The sequence below is a fragment of the Thalia democratica genome, chromosome 5, assembly GCF_965202585.1.
Source record: "Thalia democratica chromosome 5, ktThaDemo2.hap1.1, whole genome shotgun sequence".
Lineage (NCBI taxonomy): Eukaryota > Metazoa > Chordata > Thaliacea > Salpida > Salpidae > Thalia > Thalia democratica.
In genome coordinates, this window is record NC_139169.1 from 57,481,728 (window position 1) to 57,498,517 (window position 16,790).

The 16,790-nt window shown below is 24.5% G+C and overlaps 1 protein-coding gene across 1 annotated transcript; it reads left to right on the top strand.

Annotated features, from left to right (window-relative positions):
• The first annotated feature begins 3,819 nt into the window (after positions 1 to 3,819).
• Positions 3,820 to 16,662, top strand: LOC145836142 (inositol polyphosphate 5-phosphatase K-like). Its single transcript, XM_082943953.1, has 11 exons — positions 3,820 to 3,926; positions 4,475 to 4,579; positions 8,079 to 8,187; positions 9,625 to 9,741; positions 10,612 to 10,781; positions 11,385 to 11,496; positions 11,960 to 12,037; positions 14,167 to 14,269; positions 15,302 to 15,408; positions 15,759 to 15,893; positions 16,174 to 16,662. The coding sequence occupies exons 1-11, from the start codon at positions 3,898 to 3,900 to the stop codon at positions 16,366 to 16,368; spliced, it is 1,260 nt and encodes a 419-aa protein (XP_082800079.1). The 5' UTR covers positions 3,820 to 3,897; the 3' UTR covers positions 16,369 to 16,662.
• Positions 16,663 to 16,790: the final 128 nt, after the last annotated feature.

Consider the following 16,790-nt stretch of genomic DNA (forward strand, 5'->3'; position numbering starts at 1 on the left):
CTTAAAAATAGTTGAGTTAAACTTAATGAATTTAATAGTTTCCTTGAAATTATCATTTAAAATTAAGTTTGATTTAAACTACTAAAGATACTAAAAATTCTTAAGCTATCTGTTAATTTGTTTATTACTCGGCGACAAAGTATTAAAAGACCTTTATACTAGACGGAAATATTTATTACACTATGGTTTTAATAATTAAGTGGCCAGATTAAACAAGTTAAATTAAAATAGTTACTGGAAGAAAATAAAAAATTATAAATTCAAATAAAGTAGTCTATGCATATCTGATTAAGAACCTTTAAAAAAGACCGTAATTATCATTTAACACAGTAATTTTATATATTTATTTGATATAAATACTGAATCAAGAATAAACTTTAACACCTTTGAATAGATTTCTACAAGTAATACACTTACAATATGCTATGAATAACAATTATTTGATCGAAAAATTTGAAGATATTTTTTCTGAGTATTGAAAACCAAAGAAATAATACTTATTTTTTTCCAACATGTATTTTACTTGTTGTTAGCTTTTAGCTTTTACATATTCTATTTTTTTGTTACAACTAAAGCATGTCAAAATGTTTTTCAGAAGAAGATTTAAAAAAAAAACTTTTATATTTATAAAAAGCTTACTAATCGCCTTTGACAAACAATTTTATTAGCTTTGTTGTATAATATAACTTTATCGCGCTTAAAAATGTTTTTTAGCAAACGAAATACAAAAATAATAAGTATTTTGTATATATATTTTTTTTACTTTGCTATGTCAGAGAGTTTAAATGAAAACAAAAAAGACGTACATAAAATCTTAAGTCCATATTTAGAAATAAAATATATGAAGATTACTTAAGAATGTAATTATCAAAAGTTAATTTTACAATTTATTTTTTGAGCACCACCCCACCTTGTAAACCGTTTTTTATAACGAAGAAATACATAAAACTTTAAATTTATTTATAGATCGTAGTTATCTAAGGTAAATTTGTTTGATTTCGTGAGCATAAAGTAAAGTATTAAGTAAAAATCGTGAATAGTTATAATATTAACTGTTTCATGAAAACAAGGAAACAAAAAATAACGTTGACTAACAGCATTCCATTTTTTAAAGTATACAGTTGACGCGTAGTCTTTTTTTGTTAGGAATAAAACTTGTTTTTATAAGTTCTGTCCTTTTTAATAAATGTTTAGTTTTGTAAAAAAAAAATTATTTGCCATATGACATCTAATTACTTTAGTTCACATTTAGAATAAATACTATTCGCCTTCTACAAACAAATTTCCCTTAGCTACTTAATACCCGTTTTAAAATATTTAGCTTTATACAAAAAAAGAGGTTTATATTGGTAATACATTTCTACTTAATTGATTTAGAAAGATTATTAATTAGAAAAATAAAGGATATATATGACTTCTTAAGTCTAATTTTTATAATTTGCATACAAGAAAATTTGTTTAGAATGCTAAAAAAGTAATTATCCGAAACGAAAAAAAAATCTACTTTTCCTTAATAATAAAAGCAATAAAAAGTTTAAACTTTCTGCATAAATCTTAATCTTAAGCTAAATTTGTTTAAGTCTGTGATAATAAGAAAAGTACTGCGAAAAAAATAGATGCACTAATAAAACTGATTGCTTTAATAATCTTTATCACGACGTCAGGAAACAAAAAAAATTAGAATACGATGCATAATAAAGATGATCTTGAATTAAAATCTGCTTTTTACTTATTTTAATTTATTTTATTTGTAAAAAAATGATTATCAATTATGTTGTATTTGTTACACATTTAGGATAAAAAACTTAAAACTATCTTTGTTATGTATTAAATTGATGTTTTTTGATTTAAAGTCTTATTTTACAGAAGTATATCAAGTTTTTTTAACTTGTATAAATTTTTGATTAGTGAACAAATCTTACATGGTTTTGAAAGAGTAACTTTGTACCATGAGAACATGTTTTGCCATAAGAATCTATGGAAAAACTAAAGTATATTGATCTAAAAGGCATTAATATCATCATACTTTACAATTTTTAAAAAATGTCCAAACTTTAGATCCAATTATTTTCTCCATCTAAGCTAACTAAGATTTTTTTTTAGAGAAGGCTCCTTTGCCTTTAATTTAAAAAAATCCATCGAATTTGGGTTTGAATTTTTCAGTGGGGCCCCTTTGAAAAACATGTTTTTTTTTTGGAATTTTTACTCTAATGGATGTTTTAGCCAGAAAAAAAAATTAAAATTCTTACTTTGCTGTGTTTTCAGGTATCTTTTATTTTCCAATTTTCTAATATTTTGATAATATATACAAATATGCCCGATTTTAAACTTCAAAGATCTTCAATTTTCTAATGGTCACTGTAGCAAAAAAAATGTTTTTTTACATATTTTAATACACTTAACTATGACTATTTCAAATGGTCCATGCTTTTTCTTAAATCTAAACTATTTTGATGTAAGACATGACCTATGCAAGTTTTACTAAAATTATCATTATTTGAACATGAAATCCCTCATAAAAGACATATAAGGGATTTCATGTTCAAATAATGATAATTTTAGTAAAACGTGTATGGGTCATGCCTAATATGAAAACAGTTTAGATAAAAAAACTGTTAACCATTTAAAATAGTCATAGTTATGTTTATTAAAATAGGTTGAATTTTTTTTTTGCTTAAGTGATCATTGGAAAATTGAAGGTCTTTAAAGTTTACAATTAGACATATTTGTATATATTACAAAAATATTAGAAAATTGGAAAAAAAAAAAACAAATACCCCTGAGAACACAGCAAAGTAAAAAAAAAATTTTCTGGCTAAAACATCAGTTAGAGTGAAAAATCCAAAAAAAAAAACGTTTATTCTACGGGCCCCACTGAAAAATTCAAACCCCAATTCAATGATTTTTTTTACAAGTTTACAGTGTTGAAATTAAAACAAAGAAGTGTTCTCTAGAAAAAATAGTTAGCTTTAAAGATAAGGAAAATAATTGGATCTTAAGTTTGGACATTTATTGAAAATTGCAAAAAATGCTAATTCGAGCTAAACTAAAGCTTGTTAATCTAAATCAGGCATTTCAAAACTTTTTTTATAAAGTCCTTTTAAAATAATTAAAAAAGCATTCACCCCCCCCAATCTACTGTGTACACTCTTTTTTGTAACTAACTCTGAAGTGGTGTGCACTGTCTTGCACACTAATTAGTCAGTGTTATTGTCACCACTGTTAACAATTTTTGGAAACACTATTCTATAAAGTTATATTTTAGAATTTTGAAAATTAACTTATGCATATCAATTTCTAGACGCTCTTAAAGTTATTTAAACATATAATTAATGTTCAAGTATTTTTGATTTAAGAGTTTGCTTAAAATAGTGTTTACAAGCAAATTGTGTGCAGCTCAATGACTAAAAAGTCTTTCTCCACACCAATCCATTGACAATAGTTTTGAGTGTTCACATTTTTCTTTCCTTCTTTACAATTACATTCACCTTAAAAAAATCTTTGCAAGTAAAAGTTTCTCTTTAATAAAAGCTATTCTATATAAATAAAAAAAGAATAAAAACAAGTCCTTATTAAATAATTTCATCTGCACTTTGACTTGCTAATATGGGCCCTAAGGATAATATAATTACCACTTTTAGAAACCCTTATACAGATAATAAATTGAGTTACTTTGACTCAAAGAACTTTTAAATACCTCCAATCTAAAAGTTTACATATATTTTTATTAAAGTAAACATTTAATTTTCTATAGTTTTGTTTAATTAAGTATAAAATTTACTTAAACTTTTATGTAACTACAACTTAAAACTTTTTTTAGTTACTTTTTTAAGTGAAAGCATTTAAATTCTACCTGTTTAAAAGTACATTTAAATAAATTTTACAATCAAAATCACCATGGTAGTAGATTACTCAACAATAATGCAGTAAGTGTTTGTTTTTATGTAATTTGTTTTATTTTATAACTAAATTTCTAAGATAAATAAAAGCTTTACAAATATATAAGATTTAGCAAACAAATGTATAGAAAGTTTATATATTTAGGATTTTACTTACAAAAAAGTATACTAGTTTTGTCATTGGTAAGTATTGTACAGTATAGCTTTAACATTAAAGATTTAGTAAACATTAACTTAATTAAGTTGTATTAATTAAAATTATTACAGATAAAAATCATTTTAAATTATATTTACTAATAATGTAACAATTTTATATCTGCCTTTTGCTTTCTGTTTAAAAATTTTACCAGTTATAAACATGACTGATTAGAGAGGTTATACGAAGCTTTTTTACTGTTTTTGAATAAGAATTTAATAATAAATTATAAAGTTCACAGTTTCTATATTTACCAAGAATATTTTTTACCTATTTAGTTGGGTATTGTACTCTTTATAAAATATTTACATTTGGTCAATATTTTACCCAGTGAGAATTAATATCTAAGTCAGTACTTTAACATAAATAATTTGTATAGATTTCAAATTTTGACATGGAATGTAGCTAACACCAAGCCATTGCAAGAAAGTTTGCTTGAAAAGCTTTTGATTTCAAGCGCTCAAACAGATGTTTACATTATTGGGTTAGTTTCTTACATGGTTTTGGTATAAATGTATACAGGTTGTTGTACTACAACTAAATAATACATAATAAACTAGTAATTTATAAACAACTGTTTTTAAACAAAATACTATTCACTAAATGATAAATTTAAACTTGATTTTTATACGCTTAAGATACTGTATGTATACAGAAAGTAAAAATATTGAAGATAGTTATTTGATCTTTAAATTTTAAAATAAATTGTTATATACTTTAGAAAGTAAAGAATAGTTTGTTAGATACTTATCTTTAGTCAAAGTATATTATTTAGATTATAATGTATTTAACAAAAATAGTATTAATATGGTTTAGTTTTAAAAGTAAATATTAGTCTTTTCTAAAAGTTATATAATCAAAAAGTCTATTCAAGAGCTATAGTGTTTAAACCTATCTGATAGAATAAAACTTTTAATGCAAAAAATTAATGCAGATTTTTCAACACATAATTTTTATTTTTTGTTGAAATAACTGTTCTATCAGGGCTTGTTTTAATCATTTTTTGATTACTCAGGGTTTGTGCGCGTCAGGCTAAGTCAGGCTAAATCAGTTTTTTTGAAAAAAGTTGAAAAACGTCAGGCTAAATCAGTTTTTTTATTGTAAAATTTGAGAATCTCAGTTTTTCTCAGTTCAAATGCTTGAAAATTTTTGATTAAAAATGTTGAGAAATCTTTTCAAGATCAAACTGAGATGTGAATTTATTACTAAATAAAGATTTAGTTATTAAAGACAAAATCAGTCAGTATTTGTAAAAATAAAAGCTTAAAACCTTTCGTTGAATATCTAAAATTTTTCAAAGAGTCTTCATTATTTGTTTTTAGTAGATTATATACGTCATAATTATGAAAAATCAATAAAAGAATACAGTTTGAACATTACAATTTAGTTCTTCAACTTAACTGTTTGTTTGAATTTTAATACTCATTTAAGCGTTTCATTTTAAATTTTAATAAAACACGGCAATGTAAGTCATTTTAATCTAAATCTTCTGGTTATAGTGTTTACTTAGTGCTTAATTAAATTGAAAAGTTGTTTTAAGTAATATATATTAAATTTTTGCACTAGTAGTAGATTAGATATAAGAACCTATTTTAAAACTTATCACTTAATTTGTTATGTTAAGGGCATAGGGGGGGTCAATAACCTTTTCCATAGTTTAGTCTTCTTTATTGAGTTTTAACTAAGCTATGAGTTTCTTTTAGCGGATTTTTAAAGCTCAAAATATTTTTAAGATAAAGCTAGTTGAAGTCAGAGACTACAAAAGTACTAATTAAGACCCCCCAATACCTAAAATGTCTTCTAAAGGAGATTTTCCTTACTTTAAAAAAATGTCAGGCTAAATTGGTCTCAGTCAGGCTAAATGAAAAAAAAATCGCGCACAAACCCTGATAACTTTTGAAATTTCCAGTACATTTTTGTATTTTATCGTAAATTATTTATTAGTATTGTAGTTTACATTAAGTTTTAGTTTTTATTAGTTTAATGCTTTAAACTTTGACAATAAAAACTTTAAATTTTAAATTATACTCTTATACTTACCCATCTTACCAACATTGAGCTTAAGATTGCTGTAAAGATGTCTAAAATACCTAGTAAGTAATATCATAAGTTGACACAGTAAGTAGTTTTTTTGATATACTGCAATAGCTACTGTTAGCATACAAAAAACAGATTTTTTATTTATAGTTATATTTAGTCTTAAGATATATGCCAAAACATTTTTCGCAAGTAGTTTTAAATAAATATTGTTTAATTTTTTTTGTCAAGTATAATTATGAATTTCTTGTGTGTACCAACTAGTTTGTTTATGTTTATCAGTTTAGGTTGTTTGATTGTGTGCAAGTTTTCATAAGCACTTAGGTTAAACTAATGAAAAAATTATTTGTCACATTTTAAGTTTTCAACTTTGCAACATTTTTTAAAAGTATTCTATATTGACAAGTAACAGGCTTAAGGTCTTTGTTATGTAGGTTTTTGAAACTTGTGTGAGTTTTTTCAATATTACTTACTACATGTACTTTTATTCTTTTAATGTTTGTGTGTAACAACCACACCTCTGATGTTGGCTTGCAAGCAAAGCAATAGGAAACTTATTTCTAACTTAGTGAGTAGTAAGCATTTTGTTAAACTAATTTTGACCTGTATTTTTATATTTAAGCATGACCTGTATGCTATTTTTTTCCATTACATATAAAACACTATTTGTTTTTAGCAAAACTTTCAATTGTCTCTACTAACTCACATAAGAATTTTTTAAATCAAATTTTTTACTGTTTAGATTTATTTTAAATCTATCTCCTAGATTTTTAACGTAAGGATATTAAAGTTTGATTATATTTTCCTTGAAAACAATTAAATTTTTTTTATAGCTTTGTACTAAATTATACATAAAACATATAAAGTTTTGTATAGATACTTCTTTGTTTTATTAAACTATGGTATACAGTACCTAATAGTTTGTGTTCAAAGTAGAGTGATATATTTTTATTGTAAAACAAAAGACAACAGATTACAATTGTTTCTAACCTAAAGTATAAATCTTTAGGTGATCTTCAGAACTGTGTTTATCTTAAACTAGAATTGAAATTTATACAAAAATGGGAAGGTATGACAAAATAAGTTATTAATCTGTTAGCAAAAATTTAAAATCACCGTACAATGTCTATAGAAACCTTAATTATTTTAAATAATAATATAAATTTCATTCAGAGGCTAGGTGTTTGTATAAGGCTAGGGAAATTTGTGAAAGTAGGTAGAATTTTTATAGAAATGTAAGAAAGATATTAAAAAAAGCTCAAGAATAAAATTTTGGTAAAAATTAGTAAATTTAGTAGAAAACCTAATAAAAACTGCTCGTACTCACTGTATGGTTTTGTGTTAAATTTTACGTTGGGCTATATTTTGAAAATTTGGTAGTGTGTTCATATATTTTGTGTCTATTTTTTTTATTTAAAGCTTTATTAGAATTGCTTTAGTTTCTATTTTTCCAATGTATTTAAATTGAATCTGTTTTTTTAATTTAATTTTGCTTTTGTTTTATCTATTTTATCCTATTTTATGCTAATTTATACTTTTATCATGTCTTTTCTTTTCGTTTGTGAATTATGTTTTATGAATTTGGTACTTTTTAAAAAATGTATTTCCAATACTAACAATATAAAATTTTTCATTCAGTTTTCAAGGTGGCTTTATAAATAAGGTTAAATAGTAGACATTGGTAGTTTATTGGGCATATTTATTTGTTGCTGTTACATATTTTTTTAATTGTATTATTATTAACTTTTTTTTAAATTTTGAAACTTTTTTAGAATAATAGCTCACAATAATAAAGTCCTTAACAAAAAGTACAATACTAATACAATAAAAAAATCATGTAACAGCAATAAATAAATATACCCAATAAACAACCAGTTAAACTTTTAATAGCTGAGTTTTCAAACTTGAAATTTCATTAATATCAATTAGTTTTATATAATTCACAGCTTACAAGAAATACCAACTGGAATTATAGAAACTGCCAAAAGTTTTATTGAATATGATGGCTGGGCAAAGTTTTTTATGTCTAAACTTGTTGAAAAGAATTACTATATGGTAAGTAGCTGTTTTTACATGTAATAAATTATTTTATACTACTACGGTGTTTTTGTACGTTTTAGTTAAGCAAACTGTAAATTATTTACTGTGAGAGCTACTAGGTTATACTATTTTAGTTACTGGAGCTTATAAAGTTTAAGGCTAAAATGAACAAAAGTTGTTATTACAAACCCATTTTAATCAAAAAACACATACATAAAAAATAAGATGTAACGTTAAAATGGGTTAAATCCTAGAGATCCTGATAAGCTAAGCTTACCGGAATATATGCTACAATTGTTTTTGTGTTAAAACTTTATTCCGACTAACGGCGTTTCACTGCTCTCAAATAAATTTAAGAACAGATCTACGGAGTCTCAAAAAAGCTCTAAGAATAGATTACATAAAAAACATATATTTAATATAAAATCAATTTACAAATGCATGTAATTCTTTATGTTTATATTGTTTTGTTACTATTTTATTATAACTTTAAATAAATAAACGTTTGAATCATTAGAATTTGCAGAATTTTTCAGCAGCAATTTTTTTTTAATCCATGTAAAACTAGTAAATAAAAACTTAATTGCCTTAATGGATATTTACAAGCTATGGATAATAAAAGTTGTTTGCTGAACTTCGCAAGCATGACCATATTTTGTTGTTAGAAAATGTTTAACAAATAATTTTAAAAGTTTCACATATATTTTTGAGTTTTAATGTACTCATTTATTAAAAAAAAACGTTGTTACAGTATTATTATAGAGTTACTGCTACACACGGTTGTTCCTGCTAATTTAAAAATTTAGAACATTAGTTAGTTTTAAGGTCAGTATGAATAATTTCCAACTTAAGCTAATTTCATGGTTTGATTACAAATTTATTTTTTAAGTTACAACTGCTGCAAATGTTTCTTATATTTTAATTTTCCAATGTGTGGTCTGTGATTTCTTAACTAAGTCTGTATTTCATACTTATGCGTTTTAGTTTCAATATATTTTTTAATAGTTCAGTTTCGAAGTACTATTTTCATTTCTTAAATATTTGTTGTGCCTACACCATGTTATTCTTGAATACGATCTTAGTATATTCATTTTTAGTACATATCATTTTAAAACATCATTTTTTTCAATCTTAATGCTATAAGTATAATGTTAAAGCTTTAGTTATTTTAGTTTAGTTTATAATGCTTAAAAGAGTTTTGATAAGCTTAAAGCAATTGTAATAACTTATTTATTTTAACTTAAATTTAAATTTAATTTTAGTTTAACTTTTTGTTATCATTATTTTATCCATTATTAAAATCCTATTCACTATAACAGGTATTTTGATTTAAAATTCTACTAAAACTAAACATTCTCGTAAAAGATTCTTTTGCGAATCATTAATAAACTTCTGTTTATTCAGGTATTTTAAATTTGATCAACTTCAAAATGTAGTTAATTTTTTTTTCAGGTAGAAAGCATCCGTTTGCAAGGGTTGTCACTTTCAATGTTCGTCTTGTTAAAACATCTACCTTATGTTAGGTTTGTTAAAACTGCTCTGGAAAGAACTGGGTTTGGTGGCAACTGGGTGAGCAATATTTTTTTAATTTTATACATTGTTGATTTTACTGAATTTGTATATTTTAGCTGTCATGTTTTAATTCTACGTTTGCATTATATTTCTTATAAGAAAATTATACCTAAATTAAAAAAAATAATTGTAAGTGTAAATAAACACACTGTTTTAAGTGTATAACAAAAAAAAACTATATTTAGGCTGTATGCAATATATGACTCACAAGCTTAATAGCTTTTAAAAGCGAGTATTATACTCTTAGTAATCAAACGAATATAAATTTAAATTTTAGAAACCAAAACATATTTTTAAGTTGTATAGATTAAGACGTTTCAAAAAAAAATTTTTGCAATAAATTAAGTTTTTAGTATTATTTTTTATGTTAAAGTATTTTATTAGATATAGTTTAATTGAAAATAGTAGTAAAAAATCAATTATTTCTGCAATAGGCTAAATTTAAAAACATATGAATTTTTGTAAAAATCCTAATGAACACAAAGAAATATAAATTTAAAACTTGTTAAAAAATAAAAACGTTAAATTTAATAACTTAACTACTAGTATTTGGAAAAGAAATAATTAAAAATTTTACTATCGTTAAAAGTTCTTATAAACTAAACATTGTTAGCAATCTTTAAAGTAAGTTATAGCAATTAACAGTTTTTGCTAAGAACTCTGTTAACAGCTTCCTTCTTGTAGATTCCATAAATTGTTCTATCTTTGTTATAGTACAGTTTGTCATTAGTTATGTTCATTAATTTTTATTTTTTTTTATAATACTTAGTCTTTTCAGATCACTGTTTATTACCTGTTTTGAGTACGTACAAAATTATTAAAGTGACGCAGTTAAGTTATTTATGATTTTTTCCTGATTATAAACAGGGCAACAAGGGCGGAGTGGCGATATCTTGTTGGATGTACGGAAAAAAGTTCTGCTTCCTCAACACGCATCTCATACCGCACAGGCAGAACAGCAAGCAACGAGTGGAACAGTTCAAATACATTCTCGAAAAGATGATGTTCGGAAATTACCAGAAGGTCATGAGTCACGAGTTAGTTGGAACTTACTATATTATGCAAATGATAGGTTATTATTTAACGTATTTAAAGTTATTATTTAACGTATTAAAGTATTTATTATTTCGGAGGCAACCGAAATTCACGTTTTGTAGTTCAATTTATACGTAGCGTAATTCAAACGTTTCTTTTTAAATTGTTCTAAAAAAAAAAAAATTTAAGTTTTTTAATGTTATAATATTTAACTTTTAGTCTAAAATTCAATAACAATAAATAATAACTTATGTAGACGCAAGTAAGAAAATATTTCGAGATTTAATTAAAAATATACTTAAGCTTAATTACGTATTGTTTTCGATTTGTTTTAATTCGCAAATAACAACTTTTGAGTCTCTTGTTTTGATTTTTATCTTCCATTCTTGTTTTAAATGCGGTTTTTATATTGAATTAATAACTAAAGAGCCCTACTGTGTAAAGTATATACTTCTTAAAATTTGATTAAATAAAATTTCAAAAATTATTAAAATGCTAAGTTTTTGTTTGTTCCTGTGAAGGCAACCAAGTGTTGCGTTTAATAGTTCAATTTAAAAAAGTTTAAATTCAAAAAAGTTCATGCATTAAAGACAATATTTCAACAGTTGTGTGTTTTGGTTGGGTGATTTGAATTTTCGAATAAACGACCTCCCTCAAGAAGATGTTGTTGAAAGCATACGAAACAAACACCACATCGAGTTATTAGACTTCGACCAAGTAGTTTTTTTGTTAATTTTTGATGTTTTAATATTATGTATTTAATATTTAAGTTGTTTCTTAAAAGCTTTTATTTAACTGTATTGTTTGTATAGTTTTACTATGAACTATAATTATAATACAGTCTAAAAAATATTGAAAAATAACTTAGATTGTTTAAAAATACATAATGAACTTATCTAAAAAAATTTCGACAACAAATTAATATTAAACTTTTAAAATCAAATTAGACCAAAAGCATTAAAAGCTTAAAAATCAGTAAAAGTACATTTTAAACGTCTGTTTTACTGTTTTATACTATTGTGAACTTCTAATTTTTATTCTACATTATTTTTCGTAATTAAATTTAGTTTTTGAAAATTAGTTTTAGGAAATTTTTGTCTATTTTTATCTGAGTAAAACTTAGTATAAAACATTTTCTTAATTTAAAAAATTTCGTACTTACTAAAAATAAAACTTTCAGCTAAGTATAGAGCGTTTCAGTGAACCAATTTTACAAGATTTTAAAGAAGCAGCAATTCAGTTTCCTCCTACATATAAGGTTTTATAGCGTTTATTTTTAGCTATATTAAATGCACACATGTTAATCAATAAAAGTAGAAATAAAACAAAATATATTTATTTTTATAACTGGTGTAATTTATTATACTATTTTTTTCACCAGTTAAGAAAATACATATATTATTTTACTTGATATGTATATAGTATTATACACTATAAAATTGATTTCAATATATTTTATAAAACAATCCGTAATATTGAAATAAAAGTAATTTTATTGTAAAGAAAAAAAAAACCTCTGTAAATTACAACTAGCAATAGAATTATACTAGCAATATTTCTGTATTTACTTTAGTTCTAGTAAATTGTAATATATTTGGTATGAATGTTGTGTAAAATACCTGTAGAAGTTAATTAAAAATTAAAATATTTTTTATAGTTAACTCTTTAGAGTTAGCTTTAAAACAAATAAAAATATATTTAACGAGTTTATTACAGAATTTACAGAATAATTTTAAAATTTAGATGAAATGAAAATGAGAAACTTTCAACTCAAATACTAGTTTTTACGGTATATTTTCTGAAAATTTTAAAGTTCAAAAATTCTAAATTTTTAGATTAAAATATCTGTATATATTGGTTTAAAGTTCCTATCTAATATCTAGTAAAGTATATTTTTATCTCAAAGTCCGGCTGATGTTAAAAGTTTAGTGGGTGTAAAGTTTCATAATAATTTTTTTTGAATTCTTGAGTAATGTAATTTAAATGAGCTACTTAAAAATTATCTTTTGCATTTGATAAAATAATTTTCAAAAATAAACTAATTTTTTGTTGTTGTGTACTCTTATATTTTTATGTAATTGGTTGAAAGCTCAAGTAAATCTAATTTTTTAAAAGTATACCTTTTTCATTAAAAGTTGTTACAAGCTTACAAGTTTAAGTCTCTTCATCTTATAAGAAATTAACATTTTTTTAATATTCAAACTAAGATTGTTATAAGTTTTTTTTGTTTAATAATTATTGTTTAATATGTGATAGACTGTACTATTTTCTTTTTAAAAACTAAAAAAGTTGTAAAAATATGTATTTTTCTACCTAAATGTGTAGATAACATTTATTTTTTAACAATTTATGATTCTTTACGTAAAACATCTGTAAAAGACGATCAGTGTTGTTTTTAGGTTCAATTGTAAGTGTCAGTATGTATGCTGAGCTTTAAAAAATTGTTTTCGTTAACATTTGTTGTATTGTGCTCCATAACAGTTTAATAGCACTTACTTTAGTTTGTGTTAATAAAATACTATGTGTTAACTTTTACTATTTTCGTAGTTATTAATATAAAATAAATTTTCAAAACAACTGCTTTTGTACGCAGCACTTTATTGTCTTAAAAGTTTCGCTGCCCATAAAATATGTACAGCGAGTATAATATAAGTATATTTGACTCTGTAGATCTGTTAGTATTCTTTGAGCAGCGAAACGTTTAAGTCAATAAAGTGTTGCGTAAAAAAGCACTAAAGCTCTGCTTGTTTTGATCTCTAGAATTTAACGCCTTATACGTAATATCTATTGAAATGACTTCTTGTAAACAAGCGCAAAAAGAATCAAGTCATACCGCACCGTATTCCTGTCTACCCCCCTTTAGCACAAATCCTCAACAAACAACCCCCTACCATAATATATTTTATTTACTTACTTTTTTTTTATGAAGTGAAGTTCTGTAAGGTTTATTTAAATTTTCAGAATCTATAATTAATAACTTAAACCTTTAGATTTTATTTAAGAACTAGTGTTAGTCTTTGTGTAAACTGCTTAAAATATTTTTTATATTTGAGTTTATATCCAACGTTTAAGAAAAATAAGATAGCTTATTTTCAAGTACACTGTTCAATTATAATGTTATGATTTAGCTCTATATTATTTCATCAAAAGTCTTTTGTAATTTGATTAAGTACACCATATTTGTACATTAGTTGCATTTTTTTATTTATATTGTTAATACTAATTATACAAAGAAAAGTTGTGACTAAAGCCTTATGATGATAAAATTTTTGAAGGGTAAACATTTTTTTTATTATATAAACATCTCGTTCTCGAAATTTTGTTTAGTTTTTTAAAACGTAATTTTTTTATGTTAAATTATTTAATACTATTTCTAAACTCCAACAGTTCGACATCGGGACTGATACATACGATACTTCACCGAAGAAAAGAGTTCCTTCGTGGACCGACAGAATAATGTACAGGTGCCATCCGGACCTCAATTGCAACAGTAATTATATCGTTTATTTTCTGTTATGATGTGTGCATTCTAAACTTTCGATTATTCATTGTTTTACACTATAATTTTCGTAATTGAATTTTTTTCAACTTGTGTTTATTATGTTTCTTGGGTAGAGTGCTTTTACTTTTATTGTTACCCTTTTAAGTTAAAATTTTTCCCTGACTTTTTTAAACTCTGTTTTGCTGTTTTTAATATTCTTTCTTTAAGGTTATACAATTAAATCAAATAATAATCTTTATTTAGTTTTACAAAAAACATAATAGTTGTTGTTTAATATTTTAGAGAATTCGCTTACATGTATTCTTGTCTGTACAGTCAATTTGCTGTTGAAAAATGTGGTTTTAAATTAACTTTGATTTTAAATTGGCATGTATTCTTTGTCCACTAAATTAAATTAACTTTTTTTTAGTTTAAGAACAATGAAAAATTAAAGTATTTTCCTATAGCAAAATATAGCAAAATTTTTAAAAATGTTGTTACAATGTCAAAATGTTTAAAAGTTTTACTTTTTTTTGAAATATTACACACTATCCGATTCTGCTAGTTGTAAAAGTACTCACTTCAATTTTTTGTTTTTTACATTACTTTTGACTCATTAATATAGATAAAATCATTGCTTAAACTAATATTCCAAAGAAAGTTTACTAGATAATTCACGGTCAGTAAAAATCTGCGGCCCGCGATGTATTTTTCAGCTAAAAACGTGCTTCTATGAAACTATTTTTTTGGTAAAAAATAAAAATAAAGATCTTATTTAAAAGATAGTGATTACAAATGCTCTATTATTGCTTATTTTATTACATTTTTAATTTAAAACAATGTTTTTTTTTATTGATTACTCCACATATTTCAAAATAGTCCGCCTCGCGGAAGACATTTTCTACAAATTGCAGCTTGAGACTTTTAGAAACCTGCCGACCCCTGACATAGTTAAAGGCAAAGTATTCTAAGTTTTTGATTACATTAAACTTAAATATGACGTCATAAACTTAATATCTCACAAAAAGCAATATTTTCCAGTGTTGTCATCAACAAACATGATCGAGCAAGTTCAAAATTCTTACAAAAGTTACCCTGAGGTCCAACAGAGCGACCACAAACCCGTTTCTTCACAGTACAATGTACATGTTAGTTTGTTTTTATCAAGTTTAAACCGTAAACTAAGAAATTGAAGACATTTTGTTTTAGATTTAGTTTTATTTGAAATAAGCGAAACGAGTGTAGCTTTCAGCTGCAACCTTTAGTAAGCACTTCTTTAGAATGTTGTCTTTTTTTTTTGATTAAAATTAAAAGTTTTATTTAAGGTTTTGCTAAAATTATAACTGGTATTAGCTTTATTTAGTTTTCGAAAGTTAATGTTTTGTAGTTAATTGTAACAAGTACCAATAATAATGTGATAAATCGATTAAGGGTTACTAATAACTATTTAAAGTTACTTAAAGATAATTGTTATAAAGTTTAAATAAACTTTGTACAGATTACTGGAGAATGCGAGAAATTGGTCAGCATTGAAGTTATTGGTGAGTGGTTAACTTCTAAAGAGGGTGTCATAAAAGTGCATCTGAACGAAAACTTTTACTACAGATACTTTGACTACATTGCATTGTTTAAGGTAAACGTATTTCGTTGAATAAATTAGATTATTGGATTATATCACATTTAGCTATACATTTTTAAAATGGAATAATAATGTTAAGAAAAAAAAAACTTGATAACGTCTAATATTAAGAAATTCTTATATTAAAACTATTCGATATTTTTTTTATTAAATCTCCTTAGAAGTGTTGATTTATGAATTATTTAGATCATTTATAACATCATTTTATTAATTATCTTAGCACTATTTTCAGAAGTGATTACTCACAAATAAAAATATTTAAACGTTTTTACAGGCGCCCATTACCGACTTCCGGTCTTACACCAGCTGGATCTACATGCCAAACGTGGAGCACAGCTTACCGGAGCAACTCGACTTTCAGCTGGAATTCCCCAGGGTCGAAACTGCCGGTGATTACGTCATAGGGTACTACAGTGAAATTCAAAACTGCTTGCTGGCCGTATCTCACATTTTCAGCGTCAGTTCTTAAGAGAAATAGTTTTAGCAAGATGAAGACTTTTTTTTTGCAGTTTTTTAACTTTATGAAATTAATAAGAGTTTAAAATCATGACACTGCGTTTAAACAAAAGTAGGATTAATTTTAGTTTAAGCTTTCATGTCAAGTACTGCTGTTTATATATTCGTGCAATTTTAATTATATACTTACAATTGAAATTTCATGCTTTTACTTATTTTAGCTTGTTGTTTTGCGTTTATTATTTTTACATACACTTAATAACTTAAAACATTAAATATTTTTTCCACTTTGATTAGTGTTGCTTTACATTCCAACTCTTTTTTTATTGAAACAATGCAGTATTGTTTTTTTTGATATTTTTATTTAACTGTGCCTCTTTCTAGTCATTTAAAAAATGCAAAAAAAAAGTATAACCAGAAAACATTAGAAAGAAA